Here is a 24,505-nt window from a genome sequence, read left to right as displayed (position 1 = left end):
AGTTGAGGACTTGTGAGGCGTCTGTTTCTCAAACTAGACACTCTAATGTGCAGTTGAAGTCGGAAGTTTACGTACACCTTAGCCAAATACATATAAACTCAGTTTTTCACAATTCCTGACATTTAATCCTCATAAAAAGTCCCTGTCTTAGGTCAGTTAGGATCACCACTTTTATTTTAAGAATGTGAAATGTCAGAATAATAGTAAAGAGTGGTATATTTCAGCTTTTATTTCTTTCATCACATTCCCAGTGGGTCAGAAGTTTACATACACTCAATTAGTATTTGGTAGAATTGCCTTTAAATTGTTTAACTTGGGTCAAACGTTTCGGGTAGCCTTCCACAAGCTTCCCACAATAAGTTGGGTGAATTTTGGCCCATTCCTCCTGACAGAGCTGGTGTAACTGAGACAGGTTTGTAGGCCTCCTTGCTCGCACACGCTTTTTCAGTTCTGCCCACAAATTTTCTATATGATTGAGGTCAGGGCCATGTGATGGCCACTCCAATACTTTGACTTTGTTGTCCTTAAGCCATTTTGTCACAACTTTGGAAATATGCTTGGGGTTATTTGGAACCCCCATTTGCGACCAAGCTTTAACTTCCTGACTGTCTTGAGTTGTTGCTTCAATATATGCACATAATTTTTATTCCTCATGATGCCATCTATTTTGTGAAGTGCTCCAGTCCCTCCTGCAGCAAAGCATCCCCACAACATGATGCTGCCACCTCCGTGCTTTACAGTTGGGATGATGTTCTTCGGCTTGCAAGCCTCCCCTTTTTCCTCCAAACATAACGATGGTCATTATGGCCAAACAGCTCTATTTTTGTTTCTTCAGACCAGAGGACATTTCTCCAAAAAGTACGATATTTTTCCCCATGTGCAGTTGCAAACCGTAGTCTGGCTTTTTTATGGCGGTTTTGGAGCAGTGGCTTCTTCCTTGCTGAGCGGCCTTTCAGGTTATGTCGATATAGGACTCGTTTTACTATGGATATAGATACTTTTGTACCTGTTTCCTCCAGCATCTTCACTAGGTCCTTTGCTGCTGTTCTGGGATTGATTTGCACATTTCACACCAAAGTACGTTCATCTCTAGGAGACAGAAAGCATCTCCTTCCTGAGCGGTATGACGGCTGCGTGGTCCCATGGTGTTTATACTTGTACTTATACTTATACTATTATTTGTACAGATGAACGTGGTACCTTCAGGCATTTGGAAATTGCTCCCAAGGATGAACCAGACTTGTGAGGTCTACAGTATTTTTTCTTAGCTGATTTCTTTAGATTTTTCCATGATGTCAAGCAAAGAGGCACTGAGTTTGAAGGTAGGCATTGAAATACATCCACAGGTACACCTCCAAATGACGTCAATTAGCCTATCAGAAACTTCTAAAGCCATGACATAATTTCTGGAATTTTCCAAGCTGTTTAAAGGCACAGTCAACTCAGTGTATGTAAACTTCTGACCCACTGGAATTGTGATACAGTGAAATAAAGTGTCTGTAAGCAATTGTTGGAAACATTGTGTTGTGCACAAAGTAGATGTCCTAACCAACTTGCCAAAACTATAGTTTGTTAACAAGAAATGTGTGGAGGTGTTGAAAAACGAGTTTTAATGACTCCAACCGACGTGTATGTAAACTTCTGACTTCAACTGTATATGTTACCCCTAGGCAGCGTTATCAGAAAGCACAGCATTGATTTCCACTGCTACGCAGGTCGATACACAACATTACATTTCTGTGTCACCAGAGGATTTTAGCGCCACAGAGGAATTATTAGACTTATTAGTGATTTAAATACTTGAATGGCTCACAAATGTGTCCTGCTAAATCAAGACAAGACCGAGCTACTTATTGTTGGAGTAAAAGCACAGAGCTGAGAATCTGGCTGCACATTTTAGTTCACGGGCAATAAAGATAAAACACCAGGTAAAAAAAACCTACGTGTTATTTTAGATGCTGAACTCAGTTTTGTATCACACATTAGGAATGTGACAAATAGCTTTTTACTACCTGAGGAACATTTCCAAGGTGCGACCGTTTCTCTCTCAGGCTGATGGAGAGAGACTCATCCATGCTTTTATTACAAGCAGCCCTGACTATTGTAATGCTCTCCTGTCTGGTCTACCCAAGAAAGTCATTGGTCAACTGCAAAACATACAGAATGCTGCAGCATGTGTACTGACCAAGACCAGATGGAGAGCACACATTACACTGGTTTTAAGGTCTCTGCACTGGCTGCCTGTGAGTTTTAGAATTAATTTTAAGATTCTTCTTTTGTATTTTAAATTAATCAACCGTTCTGGACCACAATACCTGTCATACATGCTTTTAAGTTCTCTCAATGGTTAAAAATCCTTCTTTAACCTGTCTCCTCCACTTCATCTACATTGATTGAAATCGATTTAACAAATGATCCATTATTGATGTCACATCTTTCATCTGGATTCACCTGGTCAGTCTGTCATGGAAAGAGCAGGTGTTCATAATGTTTTGTACACTGTATTTTGTAGTTGGTTCCAGCAATGAGATGCTTTAAAACTAAAAGTGGATTTACCTAGTTCGGTGGAGACCCGGGGAACCTCAAGAGTTAAACATCTTTGTGAAAGGGTTTGGTATCATGTTTATATATTTTAACAGCGAAGTTGGGTAAGTCGGAAGCTTTTTTACCTACGGTACTTAACCTCTCTAGGGTATGTGGGACGGTAGCGTCTCACCTCATCAACAGCCAGTGAAACTGCAGTGCGCCAAATTCAAAACAACAGAAATCCCAAAATTAAAATTCCTCAAACATACAAGTATTTTACACCATTTTAAAGATACACTTGTTGTAAATCTAGCCACAGTGTCCGATTTCAAAAAGGCTTTACGATGAAAGCACACCAAACGATTATGTTAGGTATGAGCCAAGTCACAGAAAAACACAGCCATTTTTCCAGCCAAAGAGAGGAGTCACAAAAAGCAGAAATAGAGATAAAATGAATCACTAACCTTTGATGATCTTCATCAGATGACACTCATGGGACTTCATGTTACACAATACATGTATGTTTTGTTTGTTAAAGTTCATATTTATATCCAAAAATCTGAGTTTACATTGGCGCGTTATGTTCAGTAGTTCCAAAACATCCGGTGATTTTGCAGAGAGCCACATCAATTTACAGAAATACTCATAATAAACATTACTAAAAGATACAACTATTATGCATGGAATTTTAGATCCACTTCTCCTTAATGCAACCGCTGTGTCAGATTTCAAAAACACTTTACGGAAAAAGCACACCATGCAATAATCTGAGTACAGCGCTCAGAGACCAACACAACCCAAACAGATATCCGCCATGTTGTGTAGTCAACAGATGTCAGAATAGCATTATAAATATTCACTCACCTTTGATGATCTTCATCAGAATGCACTCCCAGGAATCCCAGTTCCGCAATAAATGTTTGTTTTGTTCGATGAAGTCCATCATTTATGTCCAAATAGCTCTTTTTTGTTAGCGCGTTTAGCACAGTAATCAAAATTCATGACGCGCGATCACTAGGTGCAGACAAAGTCAAAAAGTTCCATTACAGTCCGTAGAAACATGTCAAACGATGTATAGAATCAATTTTTAGGATGTTTTTAACATAAATCTTCAATGATGTTCCAACCGGAGAATTCCTTTGTCTTCAGAAATGCAATGGAACGCAAGCTAACTCTCTCACATGAATGCGCCTGGTCAGCTCATGGCTCTCTGGCAGACCTCTGACTCATTCCCCTCTCATTCGCCCCACTTCACAGTAGAAGCCTCAAACAAGGTTCTAAAGACTTGACATCTAGTGGAAGCCTTAGGATGTGCAATATGACCCCATTTCCACTGTATCTTGGATAAGCAAAGAGTTGAAAAACTACAAACCTCAGATTTCCCACTTCCTGGTTGGATTTTTTTCTCAGGTTTTTGCCTGTCATATGAGTTATGTTATACTCACAGACATCATTCTAACAGTTTTAGAAACTTCAGAGTGTTGTCTATCCAAATCTACTAATACTATGCATATCCTAGCATCTGGGCCTGAGTAGCAGGCAGTTTACTCTGGGCACGCTTTATATCCGGATGTGAAATTACTGCCCCCTACCCAAGAGAGGTTAAATGAGGACCAGCGAACATTTTGATACAGGATGGCAAGTATTAAAACTGTCCCCTGTGATAAAGCGAAGGACGCTATGGTAGACGGCATCCAAAGGTTTAAGAGTAGTGGCTGCTGCAATCTGGAAAATGGTGTCACCATAGTCAAGAACTGGCAGGAAAGTTGACTGTACAATCTGCTTCCTGCTATTTAGGGAGAGGCAAGATCTATTCAAATCTTAGCTTTTTAACTAGCTCGTCCGTAGTTTAAAAAAATTAACATTGTCAATCCAAATGCCCAGATATTTATGGACGGGAACCCGATCGATGGAGAACCATCCAATGAATAACTGTGGTAACTATACAAAAGAACAGATGAACTGGAATCACGTTACCCGAACAGATAGGCCTACATTATACACTGCTCAAAAAAATAAAGGGAACACTTAAACAACACAATGTAACTCCAAGTCAATCACACTTCTGTGAAATCAAACTGTCCACTTAGGAAGCAACACTGATTGACAATAAATTTCACATGCTGTTGTGCAAATGGAATAGACAAAAGGTGGAAATTATAGGCAATTAGCAAGACACCCCCAGTAAAGGAGTGGTTCTGCAGGTGGTGACCACAGACCACTTCTCAGTTCCTATGCTTCCTGGTTGATGTTTTGGTCACTTTTGAATGCTGGCGGTGCTCTCACTCTAGTGGTAGCATGAGACGGAGTCTACAACCCACACAAGTGGCTCAGGTAGTGCAGCTCATCCAGGATGGCACATCAATGCGAGCTGTGGCAAGAAGGTTTGCTGTGTCTGTCAGCATAGTGTCCAGAGCATGGAGGCGCTACCAGGAGACAGGCCAGTACATCAGGAGACGTGGAGGAGGCCGTAGGAGGGCAACAACCCAGCAGCAGGACCGCTACCTCCGCCTTTGAGCAAGGAGGTGCACTGCCAGAGCCCTGCAAAATGACCTCCAGCAGGCCACAAATGTGCATGTGTCAGCATATGGTCTCACAAGGGCTCTGAGGATCTCATCTTGGTACCTAATGGCAGTCAGACTACCTCTGGCGAGCACATGGAGGGCTGTGCGGCCCCACAAAGAAATGCCACCCCACACCATGACTGACCCACCGGCAAACCGGTCATGCTGGAGGATGTTGCAGGCAGCAGAACGTTCTCCACGGCGTCTCCAGACTCTGTCACGTCTGTCACATGTGCTCATGTGCTCAGTGTGAACCTGCTTTCATCTGTGAAGAGCACAGGGCGCCAGTGGCGAATTTGCCAATCTTGGTGTTCTCTGGCAAATGCCAAACGTCCTGCACGGTGTTGGGCTGTAAGCACAACCCCCACCTGTGGACGTCGGGCCCTCATACCACCCTCATGGAGTCTGTTTCTGACCGTTTGAGCAGACACATGCACATTTGTGGCCTGCTGGAGGTCATTTTGCAGGGCTCTGGCAGTGCTCCTCCTGCTCAAAGGCGGAGGTAGCGGTCCTGCTGCTGGGTTGTTGCCCTCCTACGGCCTCCTCCACGTCTCCTGATGTACTGGCCTGTCTCCTGGTAGCGCCTCCATGCTCTGGACACTATGCTGACAGACACAGCAAACCTTCTTGCCACAGCTCGCATTGATGTGCCATCCTGGATGAGCTGCACTACCTGAGCCACTTGTGTGGGTTGTAGACTCCGTCTCATGCTACCACTAGAGTGAGAGCACCGCCAGCATTCAAAAGTGACCAAAACATCAGCCAGGAAGCATAGGAACTGAGAAGTGGTCTGTGGTCACCACCTGCAGAATCACTCCTTTATTGGGGGTGTCTTGCTAATTGCCTATAATTTCCACCTTTTGTCTATTCCATTTGCACAACAGCATGTGAAATTTATTGTCAATCAGTGTTGCTTCCTAAGTGGACAGTTTGATTTCACAGAAGTGTGATTGACTTGGAGTTACATTGTGTTGTTTAAGTATTCCCTTTATTTTTTTGAGCAGTGTATTAACTGTGTTTGTGCAAGTTTTTTGGGACTTCAATTTCATTAAATGGATGTTAACTAGTTAAAAGATCACGGTTTGGATCGAGCTAATGATGAGCTCAGTTGAGTAAATGCAGATAGGCAACCCCATGTTTCAGTCTTTATTTATTACCGCTACACTAAAACATGCTGGGTTGTTTGGTTGACCCAGCTGCTGGGTTGTTTGGTTGACCCAGCTGCTGGGTTGTAGGTGTTGGGTTTTCTTTAAAAAGAGCCAGGATGGGTGGTTGTTGATGTGTTTTGGTGCTGCGTTATAAAGATATGACCCAGCAGGTCAGATCAGAAGACTGGAGGCTAGTTTAGTAGGGGCGTGGCTTTCCACCTGTGTAAAATGTATTCCTGTTCTTTTGTATAGTTATCACATGTTAAGGTTGAACATTCAAATTTGTGTAGCTTCAATGAGGCATATGAGTTCCCAAAAAGCATATGCAAATCTCATTGTTGGGATAAAATCCAGAATGAAAGTAAGAAACTGTTGGTTAAATTAACCCATGTTTGGGTAATCCCAACAACCAAACATGTTGGGTTATTCATGCAACTCAACTGGCTGGGTAAAAATAACCCTGCGTGTTTTCAGTCCAACCCAGTGCTGGGTTACCAAAGTATCCAAATTGGGTTGTTTTTAACCAAGCATTTTTCTTCTTCTCTATGCTGCTTCAGTTGGGCTAAAGGTGATACTGCTAGTGTTTCCATTAGCACCGGCTGTCGCTAATCAGCCGGTAACATTTTCCACTTCATATTAACCAGGCTACTTTCCATTTAAACGTTTCAATTCGCTAGTCCGTCGAGCCCTCTCCAGCTAGAATGAACGATATGCATCTTCTAGTGCTCTATTGATAGGACAGGCGCCTGTCAGTCACCAAGCGAACGACGACGGGGAAACGCAGCAGCGAGAAAGAGGCGAAGCTAGCGGTTTCACTCTCGCCAAAACCTGTCAAAAATGAAACTTTCTGAAGAGGCAAAGTGAATGCGGTTCGGGCGTCTAACGCTTTGTGTAGCCATTAGCGAGGATGCTAATAAAAACACTCTTCTGGTAGATGAAAAGGCTTTCCCAAAAACCTTCTCAATTAAATGTTAACTACAAGTTATGCTTCCCTGGCAGAATATCCTAATTATTTTAATCAATCCAGTGGGTATTTGTTTTGCAAACTCTACCATCACGTGTGCACTACAAAAACAGCTAGGTGAGCGAGCACTTCAAATAAAGAGTAACTACACCCAAAATTCTTCCAGATTCTTCCCAGACCTCAAAAGTGGTCTCCTGATGCGATTTAAGCATTGCTGTGGACTTGTGATTTTCAGAGTGAAAACGGGGAAACCTGAAAAAACTAAACCTTAAATTGTTCTGTTTTAATAAAATACATAATTTGAAAAACATACATTGTGGAAATTCATATCTTGCAGTACAACTGTAAATAAGACTTTCATCTCAAGAGAATAAGTTTAAATGTTAACAGGTTTGTTGGCTTAGTTGTTCTCTTAGTCTTGATCATGTACAGTTCATCACACCCCTTTACTTTTCTTTCATTTTGTTACAGCCTGAATTAAAAATCTATTCAATTGTTATACCATGTCATTGTTGAATACTCATTTCTGATTATAACGCACAGTATATCAGCACGGTAGAATTCAATGTCTATAGTTAATTTCTTTCATGTTCTATGTTTGAGCTGCTTTTGAAAGCAAAAGTCGAATTGAAAACATTGTTGGCATTGTTGAATTTGATTTTCATAAAAGCAAGCTTGGACTGATGGTTTGGTTAGCTAAACTAGCAAGTCGGTTTGGTTACTAAGGCGCCTACTGTAGCCATCTAGGAAAATTGCAAGCTACTTCAGTGGATGTTTAACGCAATAATATTGGCAAATTGACACATTTCTAGCAGCAAATGTGTTAAATTATAGCCATTATATAAAAGGGATAATCAACTCGGGGGTCTATGCTTTCTCTGGAAAATAATGCAACTCTGTGGAAGGTCAGTTCCTCTCCGCTAGCGTGTTGTGGAACACACCTTCCACGTCGTTCATTATTTTCCATAGAACGCATAGCCCCTCGTTGACTCGAGACATTTCAGATTTATGTAAGTATTCAACCCCTTTTGTTATGGCAAGACTGAATAAGTTCAGGTGTAAATATGTGCTTAAAAGTCTCGTATGTTGCATGGGCTCACTGCGTGCAATAATAGTGTTTAACATGATTTGTAAACGGCTAATGCGGCCCTAAAGTAATACTGCAAAAAATGTGGCAAAGAAATGCATTTATTTTGTCCTGAATACAAAGTGTTACATTTGAGGCAAGTCCAACACATCACCAAGTATTTTCAAGCATGGTGGCTGCATCATGTAACAGGTATGCTTGCCATCGGCAAGGACTAGGGAGTTTTTGGGGGGATAAAAATAAATGGAATACAGCAATAAGCAGAGGCAACAACCTAGAGGAAAACCTGGTTGTCTGCTTTGGAACAGACACCGGGAGGCGAATTTACCTTTCAGCAGGACAATAAACTAAAACACAAGGCCAAATCTACACTGGAGTTGCTTACCAAGACAACATTGAATGTTCCTGAGTGGCCTAGTTACAGTTTTGACCTAAATCGTCTTGAAAATCTAGGGCAAGACTTGAAAATGGCTGTCTAGTAATGATCAACAATCAACTTGACAGAGCTTTTAGATGATAATAAAATTTTTAAAAAAGAATAATGGATAAACAATAAGAATAAACAATCCACGTGTGCAAAGCGCTTGGAGACTTACCCCAAAAGACTCCCATCTGTAATCGCTGCCAAAGGTGCTTCTACAAAGGATTGACTCAGCGGTGTGAATACTTATGTAAATTAGATTTCTGCAATTATTATTTTTTTAATACATTTCCCCAAATTTCTAAACGTGTTTTCCATTTGTCATTATGGAGTTTTGTGTGTAGATGGGTGAGGTAAAAACATCTATTTAGTCCATTTTGAATTCAGGCTGTAACACAAAAAAAAGTTAATGAGTAAGAATACTTTCTGAAGGCACTGCAGGCCTAGACCTAGACAATATCCAGAACAATTTACGATATACTGAATTCATACATTTTCAGTCATTAAAATTGTTAAGTCATGACTTTCCTACACAATACCACAACAAATATTTCCAATCTGAGGTAAACTCGTATTCAAGTGTGCAATAATTTTGCTGTGTATTTCAGATGGAATCTAGGCATTAGAATGTGGCCAGAGGCCAGAGGCCAGCAAAATAGAGCTCTGACCCGGTGACACTTGGCTGGCTATGTTTTCTATTCACTCGTGGAAAACACTGCCATTCTTATTGCTAATAACATGCCTAATAATATGGGCCATGCAAAGTTTACCAATATGTTATTGGGCTCATTTCTCAGTGTGGAAATTTTATTTTAGGTTGTGTCAACATAATTTATTTTAACACATTTTTGTTAGAATGTCCTTTTTTAAAAGGTCACCAGAACTGAGCTTCTCAGTCCTACTGGACCGTAGAAGTCCATCTACTCCGTGACCTTTCCCCCCCACTGCTACAAAACTTTCCAGAGGAAACACTGGCGTGGATGTTTGTGTGTTCCACATCCATGCTCTACAGATTAAATTAAACTCTGTGGTGTAGAGTAAAGACTATGCACTCTGAGGATTACCGAAGTCCTGCCGCTGTAGATGAGACTTTCACCCAAGGGCTAACACGAGCTGGGGCTCTAGTCTGTGTGTTTATGGCCCCAGATTAGATGTGGCGTTGCTTTGCCCCCGAGAGGCTGCAGCATCTGCCTCCCATTACACTGTAGATCTGCATCCCAGCCCCGCAGCAATTAATCGGAGGCTCCTGATAGGCACTCTCTCGGGTCTCCCAGTGGCACCTAGAGGGTTCGAGTGCCAGCACCTCTCTCTGTCTCCCAGTGGCACCTCGGAGGTACAAGGGCCAGCAGGCAGAGATGACGTCATGTGACACAGTAGCACTTTGGAGCTGACCTGCTGGGAGCTGTGCTGATGACCACTGCTGCTGTATTGGCACACACTGTGTTAAGAAGGCTAGCCCCAGATAGCTACAGTACAGTGTGGAAAATAAGAGCAGACTTGTGTGGCCATATTGCAAGATGCTCCATTAGGGGAGAAAAATGCATATGCTGGATGCTTGAGCCTCAAGGCTTTTAGTAATCTATGTGTTATAATCGAGCAGGCAGGCAAACATGTTATAATCGGACAGCAGTGAAAGTGGCCCTTCTGCAGATTAGGTCTCACAGTAGCCCAATGAATGGTGCAGCCTAATTGTCAGGACTGTGACTTTATGGCTCATCTGCAACTGAACCTTGTCTGTTGCCAAGGTAAACACGTACCGTACTTGTTCACACTTTGTATTTTGTGATATTATATGTCCGTGTGAAATGTCATTCTGAACTCCATTCTGTAATGTTAGTCCTATCAGGGAACATAGTGTTTTGGGTTTAGTGTGTAGGCCTAGTTGATAGGCCTTCAGCCAAACAAGCCTTATCTACCAATATGTAGCAGTGAGGATACTGTACTCTCTGGCCTTTAGATAGTCTAGTTCTGTCCTGTTTGTGTTCTGTCGCCTTCCCCAAGACTGGTGTGAACCAGCATTGATTAGTTTGTGTTCCATGCCTCTTTGGTCTACTGGAGAATAGGCTATTTTCATTATTTTCTGATGCATTAGGACTCTTGTCTGGGAACAAATGCCCAAAATGTCCTTTTTGGTCTCTCCTCCTGTCCCTGGCTGTCCTTACCATTTGAATCAGTATGTCTTTCCTATCAGCGCTTTGGTTTATCTGCTAATGGTCTGCTGATTGCAAAGCCTAAACTTTGTTGTTACTGTTTCCTCCAACACAGAGTATTGTGATTCACAGTCTCTCTTTTTAGAAATGAGCTGTTCAACAGGAAGACCTGTCTCCTTCGTGATTTAGCCTGGGAAAGCCAGCAAGGAGGAGAAAACCGTTAGTTCCTAATGAGGATGTTGCCTAAAGGGATGAGATGCTGTTACTATGAACCATACTTTGTGTCAGCAGTTTTGATACAGTATGCACAGTGCTGCTTATCAGATAGGTTACTGATCTCTGTTTCAGGCTTGTGGAGAGACATGGGGAAAACTAGACTCATCATCATGATAACACAACCATGTTTTAACCATCAAAGAAGCATTATTTGGGGAAATACATTTTCACATTGGCTAGTTTGTATTTACGTTCAAATGTATGTTAAAATGATGCATTTTTGTGTTAACTTAAAACATATGTCACGTCACGCACAATTGAATTGTTAAGAATGTTATTTATCCTAGTGATATCATCAGAATTCTGGTATGGTACTTATTTGGGCTATGACGTGAAGGCTGGATTTTTCTTTTTTTTCTTCTTTTTAATCTGATATACTAAATGACAACTAAGTGACCTTAAATATTATCATTTTGACATAGTTTCTCTTTATCAGTTTCAGGTCTTGTTATTCAATGTTGGAGGAGAATTTGGAGGCCTTTCATTCTTTGACGGACCTAGAAAATGGGCACAACCAGGGCAGTAGCAGCTGACCCATGATGCCACTCTGCAGGACTGTGCCCAGCCATGCCCTCCTCCCCAACATTTACCAGAAGGGGCTCCTCTTCACCCGACAGTTTGCTCACATAGGTCAGAAATACAACTACACCATACAAGAGGAACGATGGCAAGGACTTGTTTGAACTATGGCACACCAGCAAGACAAAGGTGAAGTCCCCCTACATCCTGATACCAAAAGGAAAACCACGATCAGGTAGAGCCACTCAGATGACATTTTATGAGGACAAAACAAGTCGATTTAACAATTCTGATGGTTTAGAGCCAACACTGTTACACCATGTTGACGAGGTTGCACCATGGCTGCTGATCCCTGTAGACTAGTAGAGACTCCGGCGCGGCGCTGAGCTAAGCCCAGTGACCCTAACCCATGATGCAGCGTAACGGTGGTGGGGTGGGGCCCGGCGGCCAGCCGTGGCTGCTGCGGCGCGTGCGCCTCACCTGGCTCAGCTTCATGCTCTTCTTCATCCTGGTTTTCTTCCCACTCATCGCCCACTACTACCTCACCACCATCGACGAGGCGGGCGGCCCCGACAAGCGCATCTTCGGCCCGCGTCCCGGTGGCGAACTGTGCGAGGCCAAGCACGTGCAAGACCTGTGCCGCATCCGTGAGTCAGTCAGTGAGGAGCTGCTACAGCTGGAGGCAAAGCGGCAGGAGCTGAACGGGGAGATCTCCCGGCTCAACCTGCGCATCGAGGCGTGCAAGCGGAGCATCGACAGTGCCAAGCAGGACCTGCTGCAGCTGAAGAATGTCATCAGCCAGACAGAGCACTCGTACAAAGAGCTGATGGCCCAGAACCAGCCCAAGCTCTCTCTGCCCGTGAGGTTATTACCCGACAAGGACGACCCGGGCCTGCCCCCGCCCAAGTCTGCCCGTGCCTGCCGCCTGCGCTCCTGCTTCGACTACGCCCGCTGCCCGTTGACCTCTGGCTTCCCTGTGTACGTCTATGACACGGCCTCCTACCCCTGGGGCGAGTCCCTGGACCCATTGGTCAAGCAGGCCTTCACCACCTCGGTAAAGAGCAGCATCTATGTGACGAACAACCCCAGCATCGCCTGTCTGTATGTGGTGCTGGTTGGGGAGCTTCAGGAGACTCCCTCCTCCCCCCTCCCGGCTCCCTTGGAGCTGGAGAAGCAGCTGAAGGCCCTGCCCTACTGGAGGTCCGATGGACACAACCACCTCCTGGTCCATCTTTCCAGGAAGTCCATGACGCAGAACTTCCTGTACAATGTGAGCACGGGCCGAGCGGCAGTGGCCCAGTCCACCTTCCTGGAGCAGCAGTACCGCGAGGGCTTTGACTTGGTGGTGTCCCCGCTGGTCCACGCCCTCTCTGAGCCCAACTTCCTGGAGGTGCCGCCCCAGGTGCCCGTCAAGAGGAAGTACCTGTTCACCTTCCAGGGCGAGAAGGTGGAGTCTCTGCGAAGTAGCCTGCAGGAGGGACCGCACCAGTCCTTTGAGGAGGAGATGGAGGGAGATGCGCCAGCCGACTACGACGACCGCATCATCGGCACACTCAAGGCAGTGCAGGACAGCCACCTGGACCAGGTGCTGGTGGAGTTCACCTGTAAGACCCCGCGGCCCAGCCTGCCTACCGAGTGGGCTCTGTGTGGCGAGAGGGAGGAGCGGCTCGAGGTCCTCAAGGCCTCCACCTTCGCCCTGGTCATCTCCCCCGGGGACTGTCAGTTGGTGGCCTCGGCAGGCAGTAGCATGAGGCTGTTTGAAGCCCTAGAGGTGGGGGCCATCCCTGTGGTGCTTGGGGACCACGCTAGGCTGCCCTACCATATGCTGATCCGCTGGAGCGAGGCAGCCATCATGGTGCCTAAGCCCCGCATCACCGAGCTGCATTTCCTGCTGCGCAGCCTATCAGACAACGACCTGCTGGCCATGCGACGACAGGGCCGCTTCCTGTGGGAGACCTACTTCTCCACCTCGGAGAATGTACTGGGCACCATCCTGGCCAGCGTCCGGACCAGCATCCAGGTGCCTGCCGCACCCATCCGCGAGGAGCCCGCCCAGGAGATCCCTCACAAAGCAGGCAAGATGGCCGGCACGGACGCCAACCTGGCCGACAACGGTGACCTGGACCTGGGCCCCGTGGAGACGGAGCCACCCTACGCCTCGCCACGCTTCCTCCGCAACTTTACCTACACGTCAGCCAACACCTACCAGACCTGGAACCGTGCCCCGGGACCTTTCCATCTGTTCCCCCACACACCGCTGGACCCCGTGCTGCCCTCGGAGGCCAAGTTTCTGGGCTCGGGCACGGGCTTCCGCCCCATTGGCGGCGGTGCTGGGGGCTCGGGGAAGGAGTTTCAGGCAGCGCTGGGTGGTAACGTGCCCCGGGAGCAGTTCACGGTGGTCATGCTGACCTACGAGAGGGAGGAGGTGCTAATGAACTCCCTGGAACGGCTCAACGGGTTGCCCTACCTCAACAAGGTGGTGGTGGTGTGGAACTCCCCCAAGCCTCCTTCAGACGACCTACTGTGGCCAGACATCGGCCTGCCCATCGTGGTGAGTACTTTCCACGCCGCTGAATACAAAACATGCCCCGCTCCTTAGTGCTCACTGCTCAGACTGAACAATATGATTGAATGGGAGAGAGTGATCTGAAAGGCCCTGCTCGTCTACTCCATTCTGAAATGCAAATAGTGTAACTTGTTGTGGCGCAGCAGTCTTGGAAGGCCATGTGTGTCGGAGAGTGTGCTCAAGCACATTGGTCTAGCTGCCGACGCTGATTTCATCTGCTCCCCCTGCTTCGCTTACAACTCTGCAGGGCAGCCAGACAAATTACACCAGCTGATATAAAGGAAATGGAAAGTGTGATGTCCACAGAATAGGTCTGGCTTTTAGAATGGAACTTCAACAGAATACTCAAGTATCCCAATTACACTGTCTGTAGGAAAGAGAGTCCCTCTCTGTAGGGAGATATGGGAGGATAGTTTAATGATCTTGAATGAATAGCCTAATTCCTCCACACATTTGACAAACCGCATAACTATTGAATGATATTAGATCATTCCATACTTTCATGTTGTTTGTTAGATGGGTTAGCTTAATAAAGCTGTTGAGAAAGGGGGGGCTGAGTGGTTTGGACTATTACCCTGTGCTTAAATGAATAGTGATTAAATGAATAGTGATGCAAAACATACTGTTTTTGGTCTGTACTTAAAAGTCTATCTTGAAAAGTTGACTACCGACATGCACACATTCTTGGGATTGTATTAACAGTGAACTAATTAAGAAAATACTCAAATATTTTCTATTTAACACTTCTCCTGTCCTGCAGGTGGTGCGCACGGAGAAGAACAGCCTCAACAACCGCTTCCTGCCCTGGGACGCCGTGGAGACGGAGGCCATCTTGTCCATCGACGACGACGCCCACCTCCGCCATGACGAGATTATGTTTGGGTTCAGGTCAGTTAGAGGGGAATCTGGGACCAGTCATTGGATCCAAAGCTCTTTGGAGAAAGAAAGTTTACTTTGTTTTGTGCCTCATTGATTTTCAAAGAGATGCATGGAGCCCAGCAGACCGATGATCTGTCTACAGATATCGACAAGCATCATGTGAATCGACACTTATTCCTAAAGTTAAAAAAATAAAAAAATAAGTATAATAATGAAAAAACGCACACTGACATTTTTAAATGCATTTTCAGCTCAGTACCACAGCATAAACCAAAACATGACACTAATGCAACTTACCCTAACAGATCAACAAGAGAGAAATGGACCATGTTGACGTTCAAACGCCACATGAGCGTACAGTACTAGACTTGCCTCACCTTGAATATCACATCAGGGCCATGTGCAAAGCTACATTGTGGGATTCAAAACAGAGGAGAGAAAAAAAAAAAGCTGAGCTAGGGAATGTAACACCTCTCGTCCATAGACAGCGCTCTAGACGCAATGACTGGACATGTTTGTTCATATTTGAACCATATCTTGAAGCTATACGTACTTTGTTTACATTCTTTGTTTGTAAACAAGGGAGAAATACAACCTTGGCCTGTATTTTTGGGTTATGATAAAGATAGACCATTGCCCGTAAGTCATTTATTTATAAGTTACATTCTTTAAGAATCAATGGGTAAATATCAAGTATTGAAATGACCATTGAACAGCTTCCCCAAATCCCCGACTGCAGCATTGTCCAAATGTTTTACCACTTTTGCAGCGTGTCCAGGCAGGCACCATATGAACGGGGTCATTTGTCATGAAATATCCTGTAATCATTTTTTTTCCTCACCTAGAACCACCGCTAAATTCCCACTGGGACGTTCTATAGCGTGAATGTACTACATCTCCAAGGGAAGAGGTTATACTCTTATACGCGCAAAGCATTTATTTTTTTTCCTAAGTAGGAACGTGTCGTCTGATAACTACATGTAGCAGTTGATACTCCTCCTCAGTGAGCACGTCCTTGTAGTCTCGTGTGTGTCCGTGTGCACGTCCGAAAATAATACACAACAGAACACATATCTCTTCTCCTTGTAGATTGCCGTCCTCGCTGACAAGCTGTGGAGACCTTTTTGTCAGCAGTATGATTTTCCTTATAGGCCTACATGTACAATACAATATGAATATATTGTGGTCGCATTTTGATGCAATTCTCCTCAGCTCATTCTCCCCAGTATATTGCTGTCTTTTTCGTCATGTTTCTCTTGGTGTGGTTGTGTGGATCAGGGTGTGGCGGGAGGCCAGGGACCGCATCGTGGGCTTCCCCGGGAGGTTCCATGCCTGGGACGTCAACCACCAGTCATGGCTCTACAACTCTAACTACTCCTGTGAACTGTCAATGGTGCTGACGGGCGCCGCCTTCTTTCACAAGGTACTCTCCTCCTCCCTCCCCCGTCGTGACACCTTTCAACCCCGTGAGCCCTGACCTCTATGCTGCACGTAGCTCTGTTCGGTGGTCCTCTGTAGCTCAGTTGGTAGAGCATGGCGCTTGCAACACCAGGATAGTGGGTTTGATTCCCGGGACCACCCGTAATGTAAAATGTATGCACGACTGCAAGTCACTTTGTATAAAAGCATCTGCTAAATGGCGTATATTATTATATCATACAGTGCATTCGGAAAGTATTCAGACCCCTTGACTTTTTCCCACATTTTGTTACATTACAGCCTTATTCTAAAATTGATTAAATAGTTGTTTTCCCTCATCTACACACAATACCCCATAATGATGAAGCAAAAACAGGTTTTTAGACATTTTTGCTAATATAAAAAAAACTGATATCACATTTACATAAGTATTCAGACCCTTTACTCAGTACTTTGTTGAAGCACCTTTGGCAGCAATTACAGTCTCGAGTCTTCTTGGGTATGAAGCTACAAGCTTGGCACCTGTACTTGGGGAGTTTCACCCATTTTTCTCTGCAGATCATCTCAAGCTCTGTCCGGTTGGATGGGGAGCATCGCTGCACAGCTATTTTCAGGTCTCTCCAGAGATGTTCGATCTGGTTCAAGTCCGGGCTCTGGCTGGGCCACACAAGGACATTCAGAGACTTGTCCTGAAGCCACTCCTGCGTTGTCTTGGCTGTGTGCTTAAGGTCATTGTCCTGTTGGAAGTTGAACCTTTGCCCCAGTCTGAGGTCCTGAGCGCTCTGGAGCAGGTTTTCATCAATGATCTCTCTGTACTTTGCTCTGTTCATCTTTCCCTCGATCCTGACTATTTTCTCAGTCCCTGCCTCTGAAAGACATCCCCACAGCATGATGCTGCCACCACCATGCTTCACCGTAGGGATGGTGCCAGGTTTCCTCCAGATGTGACGCTTGGCATTCAGGCCAAAGAGTTCAATCTTGCTTTCATCAGACCAGAGAATCTTGTTTCTCATGGTCTGAGAGTCTCTAGGTGCCTTTTGGCAAACTCCAAGCAGGCTGTCATGTGCCTTTTTACTGAAGAGTGGCTTCCGCCTGGCCACTCTACCATAAAGGCCTGATTGGTGGAGTGCTGCAGAGATGGTTGTCCTTCTGGAAGGTTCTCCCATCTCCACAGAGGAACTCTGGAGCTCTGTCATTGTGGCCATCGGGTTCTTGGTCACCTCCCTGACCAAGGCCCTTCTCCCCCGATTGCTAAATCTGGCCGGGCGGCCAGCTGTATAAAGAGTCTTGGTTTCTCCAAACTTCTTCCATTTAAGAAGAATGGAGGCCACTTTTTTTCTTGGGGACCTTCAATGCAACAGGAATATTTTGGTTCCCGTCCCCAGATCTGTGCCTCGACACAATCCTGTCTCGGAGATATACGGACAATTCCTTTGACCTCGTGGCTTGGTTTTTGCTCAGACATGCACTGTCAACTGTGGGACCTTATATAGACAGGTGTGTGCCTTTCCAAATCATGTCCAATCAATTTAATTTACCACAGGTGGACTCCAATCAGGTTGTAGAAACTTCTGAAGGATGATCAATGGAAACAGGATGCACCTGAGCTCATAGTAAAGGGTCTGAGTACTTATGTAAATATGGTATTTCTATATTTTAGGTTTATTAAATGGGGGAAATAAATTAAAAACCTGTTTTCACTTTGTCATTATGGGGTATTGTGTATAAAATGATGAGTAAAATGTTTTATTTAATCAATTTTAGAATAAGAATGTAACGTATCAAAATGGAAAAAGTGAAGAGGTCTGAATGCTTTCCGAAACTTACCTGTCTTCTATAAGATGCATCACCCTCATCCCTCCTCTCCATGACTTCCTTGTACGTTCTTTGGTCTGACCTGTCTCACCCTCTCCTCATTCCACCTGGGCCATATTCATTAGGCACTAAACGGAAGAAAAGAACGTTAAACAGGGAGGGATGACTTGTCCACTGGACTTGCTCATTTTCATTTTCTGTTGCAAAATGTTTAAAAAGGTTGCGTGTTCAAATGAACGGGACGCCGGTTGATTCCCTCATATGTTTTGTCTCTCTGCTGCAGTACTACGCGTACCTGTACTCGTATGTGATGCCTCAGGCCATCCGCGACATGGTGGACGAGTACATCAACTGCGAGGATATCGCCATGAACTTCCTGGTGTCACACATCACCCGAAAGCCCCCTATCAAGGTCAGTGGGGCGCACACACACACACGTATGCTCCAAAAAGACACACACACCCCGGGCACTGTTTATTTATATTTCTGCTCACTTAGCCAACCATTACTCAACCTGACATGTTCAATATTCTCTGGCAAATTATAAATCAGAGCACAGCAAGATTGGATTGTTGCCCTATGCTTGCGTTTCCCTCGACATCTATTTGCAAGACATTTATACTAGTATATACATATTTATGGCTAGTGGACTAATTATGCCAATCGAGCCAGGGGGAATTGTGGGACCCGGAATCTTGGAATATTCCCAGGTGTTCCATTCAGGAATTAGAACAGGCTTCGATGGCGTGTGTGACTTGACAGCAAGTTGGCCCTGGTAGGAATAAGGCAGGTGAATAATGCATGTGGTGGGAAGTAACCTCCTATAACCAATGAGTGACTTTCCTTTTCCTGGAGAATCAACCCTAAGAGTCATCCTCATTTTATGCACTGTAATATGTCGCAGTATTCAATTCTGTGCAAGTATTCTGTGCCAGTATTCATTGGCACACACTGCCATATTTTACGACCACATGTTCATGGTATCGACAAAGCAATCAAAATGGTTGTAGCATTGTGATCAGACACACCCTTTCCATTTCCTCCCTCTTAGGTGACGTCTCGTTGGACCTTCCGCTGCCCCGGCTGCCCGCAGGCCCTGTCGCACGACGACTCTCACTTCCACGAGCGCCATAAGTGCATCAACTTCTTTGTCAAGGTGTACGGCTACATGCCCTTACTCTACACACAGTTCCGCGTGGACTCTGTGCTCTTCAAGACACGTCTGCCCCACGACAAGACTAAGTGCTTCAAGTTCATCTAGCCCAGGGCTAGGCTCAGCTAAGGAAGTTGGGCAGAACGGAGCAAGAGAATGAGGAACTCGGGCAAAACGGAAGAAAGGCGGAAGAGGGAGCAGAGAGGGCTGGTTCTGAGATGGATGGAGGTTTGGGGGTGAGGGCCTACACCCAAGAATTGGATCTAGGATGGACAATAACAACCCTCTCCAGTTAATTGGCTGAACCCCCTCAGACCTGCCCCCCCACACCTTTACTGGAACCCCTGATAGGCTGGAAGCAGAGAAGGGCCGCTGCCAATCAAAAAGCCTTTTCATATTTTTTTTCTGTCCTCGTGTCGTCTGTGTGTTTTATCAGCAACCACTACAGATTCAATTTTTTGCGCCACTTTTTATGGGCAAGAGGGTGGTAACACTGCCTACCCAACGACTTAACTTGACTCTCAGAGCCAAACTCAAACTGACAATGTAAACGACTGGTTTTAAACTGACACAGGGAGAGAGAGACTGAGAGACAGTGGACTGTCGCAGTGGGCCCTGAGCTCTGGAATCGCTAGCTAGACATGTAACCTTTTGGGAGAGAAACAAAGGGGCAAAGGCATATACGGTTTGTCATTGCACTCATTTCTTTATTTTATTTTTTTTACTCATTTTACATTTATATACTCTACTCTTGTATATAAAACCGCAAGAGAGGCACTGATGGTCGCAGAAGTATTTTTTTTCAGTCATCTTGTTTTTTTGTTTTTTTACGTGGTGTTTAATTTTGTAAATCTCAATCTCGACGTGGGATTATCAGTCACCAGACCCTCTTGTCGTTGGCAGACCCGTAGAAATAGAATTACGAGAATGGGCAAAGCCCCTCAGACCATGGCATTCTCAGAGTAGATTTTGTTTCTATGGGCCGACGTAAGCTAACTCCAGACAGGGTCCCGTTTGTCACTCTGCCTCTCAATGACTTAAGATGGAGAGTAAGAACAGGACCATTAGGCCGCAAGTTCTATACAATTACCCCCCTGAAAAAAATCACTCAAATATTCATAGGAAAATGGGAAAGCAATTACCTAACACGTTTGTTAAGGCTACAGCAGACTACAATGGTTTTAAGCTGGACCGAAACACTTAGTAGGCCCTGTTGTTTTCAGAATGGTTGTCACCTGCCGGCACTGAGCGTTTACACGGCTTTTTGTGACTTTTTGGATCTTGGTGGTATTAGGCTACCTATCAATGGTCGGCGTTAAATGACGGAGTAGTCGTTCCTATATAGTCCTCTAATGAAGTGTTCAGTAATGGAGGAGGGTGACCTTGCCCCTAGATTCTGATATTGGGTCAGTTTTGCATTTCCCCCACCAATGGTTAAAGGCCCAGTGCAGTCAAAACCGTGGATTTTTGTGTTTTATCATGTATTTCCACACTGTGAGGTTGGAATAATACTGTGAAATTGTGAAAATTATGACGCCTTTTTTTAGTGTAAGAGCTATTTGAAAAGACAGACAGTTCAGCCTGTTTTGGTGGGAGGGAGTTTTGGCGTGCCTGGTGACATTACCAGGCGGTAAATAAGACTTTCAGACCTCTCTGCCAATAACAGCTCAGACCACTGCTCTTTGCTAAGAAGCTATTTTTGTTTTGTTTTCAATTAAAATGGCCAAAAAGAATCACAGTAAGGTACTTAATTGTTACCCAGAAGTGATTTGATATTGAGATAAAAATGGCTGCATTGGACCTTTTTAAGGTTAGGATTGGGGGAGGAGAAGCTGATCCCAGATCTATACCAAGGGGAAGACTTCACCCTGGAACATTTAATAATGGTTTCAATTGGGCACTTGTGGGAAACACAAGTCTAAAAATATATCAGACCTTAGTGCAAGGAACTGAAAAACAAGCTTATTTCGACAGAAGATATTTTGGTGTTTCTATCCCTCATCATCATCACAGTTCCATTCAGTATTAACCTCCAAAATGAGCTGCTTCTCTGTACAGCGTCTCCACGTCAGGTCCCTCAAGTTTCATTTTGTAACGATTGATGCTCAATGAATGTTTTCTTTGCCAAATAGGTACGATTTGTAACTGCTGAAAAACAGCACAATGTTTTGCAAAGTGTGAACGCTTGTTAATAGGATGCGGTCTGGTACACCCTTGCCCCCTCACCCCTTTTAGACAGTATCCCCGCACTCCCCCCTCCTAAAAAAAAAAAAGAAAGAAAAGTTGACTCCCCCCTCATCTATTGAAATGGCAGTGCCTATACAGCCCTTATTAATTAACGTACTTTGACCTTTTCTGGCTTCATTCCATTGATTTGACTTGATCTATTCTGTAACACTATATCCTTTATTTGAGATGATTCAGGAGATGTGACGATACTGTTGATCAGCAATAGGAATCTATTTGATTCTGGGAAGTTCAAACTATGGGACTCCACATTATCGTCCCCATAATGTCTGTATATTTATTGAATTGAATATATAAAATGGGTATACTAAGGCTTGCTTCTGAAGGGGTTAACTTTGTGAATAGAAATGATGACTGCAATAAAATGAAACGTGATCTTGGTCAACGGAACCTCCTCACCTGACTGACCACGCATCACTGCCCCACTTCCACATTGGTTCAAAGTCCTTTCATTGAAATGACGTGGAAACAATGTTGATTCAACCAGTGTATGTGTGCACAGTGGGGGGGCCTCAATAAGACACTAACGAGAACCAGCAGGTGGCATTGACAGCTCGACTTAAAACTCGCCCTAAAACACAGATCTAGGGATCATCTCTAGCCTGCGCCAATCCTAACTTGAACCTTTTTAAGAGGTGAAAAGCAAAACTGATCTGAGATCAAATCTTGGAGACCACTACAGTCTGGGTATGTGCTCAAACCTGTTTTTGACTGACTCAGTCAGTCCATTTGCAATAATGTGCACTCACACATACCAGTGGCTTGAGTTTGAGCTCCAGATGCTGTCTGCATAATTACCTGGCTGACAGACACACTCCTAACATTTCCTGGGGCAGGGAGGGGGTCGACTCGGGTGACGTCTCATGCAGTGCTTTGGAAGTCCCACCTCTCCCCTCCCAGTTTTCCCCCTCGGCGGACAATGACACAGCTGGTTTTTCTAGTGTCAACAGATGAAGAAAGAGGGCCAGAAAAAAACACCAATCATTCCTCTAGCTAGCTGTTTAAGTGTTCTGAAACTATGCGCTCATGGGACTGTTTCCCCCAACACGCCCAGCCCTGGGTCTTGTTCATTAGGCACCAAACAGACTGAAACAGGAAGTCCCTACCTGGTGTTGGTCCAGTACTTTAAAAAAAAAAATCTGTTGAAAACAACAAAAAAACGCTTTAAAGCTGTTTGCTAGTGTGCCCCAATGAATAGGTCCCTGGGCTAGGCTCCCAGACAACTGCAACTACTGCTGCCTGCCCTGTACCAGACTGACCACTGATGACAGGGTAAAACAAACTGTTGAAGGCCAGACATGGAATTAAAATCTCGACGTTAGTTTAAAGCGTGTCTCTGACTCGTGTTGTTCTTTTGTCGTCCAACTCCCTGTCTCCTTTCACCGCAGAAATGAAAAAGTAGGCACACATTTCCTGACGTTCTCTATTCTCACACGTTATTAGCCACTATGAGCATGTTCAGCTTAATCAATGATACTGGAAGTTAGACTCTGGGATTTACTTCAGTCAGCATACTGTGGATCTCAAGGCAATATGTCACTCATCTCCCCATGACTCCATGCTGCGAGGTGTGGCTGCACACTGTAGAAACCCTGACACAATGGGTGTGGGGCGTCGGGCAGCAAGCCTGAACTAAACACTGAGCCACTAACATCACAAGAGGGAGAGATGAGAGAATACTCCCCTCATCTCCAGCCAGGAGAGCGAAGGAGGGGGTTCTTGTTACAGTAAAGCCGGGGTGTGGTGCTAGTACGAGACTCTAGTGTTCACCTCTGCTTCTCGATGGCAGCCATCAAACATGTTTCACAGTGAAATGTGAAATAGACCTTGTGTCCAGGCCTGCATGACACACTGTGTGGAATCCTGCTTCCTTCCTCTCAGGCAACTGAATTAGGATGTACGCCTGTATCTTTGTAGTGACTGGGTGTATTGATACACCATCCAAAGTGTAATTAATAACTTCACCATGCTCAAAGGGATATTCAATGATTGTTTTTTTTACCCATCTACAAAAAGGTGCTCTTCTTTGCAAGGGACCTTACAATTATATTTATGTGTGGGGTACGGAGATGAGGTAGTCATTCAAAAAAGATGTTTAACACTTATTGCACACACAGTGAGTACATGGAACTTGTTAAGCACAAATTTACTCCTGAAGTTATTTAGGCTTACCATAACAAAGAGATTGAGTACTTATTGACTCAAGATATTTCAGTCATTTTTAATTATATATTTTTTTTCAATTTCCACTGACATTATGGGGTATTGTGTGTAGGCCAGTGACAAAAAAAATCTATTTAATCCATTTGAAATTCAGGCTGTAACACAAAATGTGGAAAAGGTCAAGGCTTTGAATATGTAATGCATGAAAGGTGATGGGTCTTTTATAAGGATGGTATAGGCTCCAGAGTTGTTTGATTCAGTGAGCCACAAAACAAATACAGTTTTTCTATTCTCAAATGATGCTAAATGTGATTCAGATGATGCAAGGCCACTCTGAAGATGTATTTTGTGTTCTTGAACACATGCACACACGAAAATACACGGTATTATAACGGGAGATGAAACAGCTGTAAAAAGAAACTCCAAATATTAAACAAAAAATTACAAATCAGTCAAATGGATGTTGCATAATGTCATGTGAATGTAACAGTGTAAAAATAAGCATAGCTCGGTAGCATAGTTGTTGCAGCAGGTTACAGGCCCAGCTGGCTTTAACAGTCTTCCTTTGCATCATACCTGTTACCAATGGCTGAGAGCATCAGTTGAGA

At 44.6% G+C, this 24,505-nt stretch overlaps 1 protein-coding gene across 1 annotated transcript in view; it reads left to right on the top strand.

The window, feature by feature from the left end:
* The window catches only part of LOC120024042 (exostosin-like 3), a 44,551-nt gene extending 21,484 nt beyond the window's left edge, over positions 1 to 23,067 (top strand). Inside the window, exons 2-6 of the mRNA XM_038968142.1 lie at positions 11,573 to 14,206; positions 14,982 to 15,109; positions 16,379 to 16,523; positions 18,618 to 18,746; positions 19,386 to 23,067. Of these exons, the coding sequence (XP_038824070.1) occupies positions 12,065 to 14,206; positions 14,982 to 15,109; positions 16,379 to 16,523; positions 18,618 to 18,746; positions 19,386 to 19,595 (2,754 nt within the window). The 5' untranslated portion in view covers positions 11,573 to 12,064 and the 3' untranslated portion in view covers positions 19,596 to 23,067. The remainder of the gene's footprint in view (positions 1 to 11,572; positions 14,207 to 14,981; positions 15,110 to 16,378; positions 16,524 to 18,617; positions 18,747 to 19,385) is intronic.
* Positions 23,068 to 24,505: the final 1,438 nt, after the last annotated feature.

This window comes from Salvelinus namaycush, chromosome 29, assembly GCF_016432855.1.
Source record: "Salvelinus namaycush isolate Seneca chromosome 29, SaNama_1.0, whole genome shotgun sequence".
Lineage (NCBI taxonomy): Eukaryota > Metazoa > Chordata > Actinopteri > Salmoniformes > Salmonidae > Salvelinus > Salvelinus namaycush.
The sequence above is the reverse complement of the archived record's forward strand: the minus strand, read 5'-3'. Positions and strand labels throughout refer to the sequence as shown.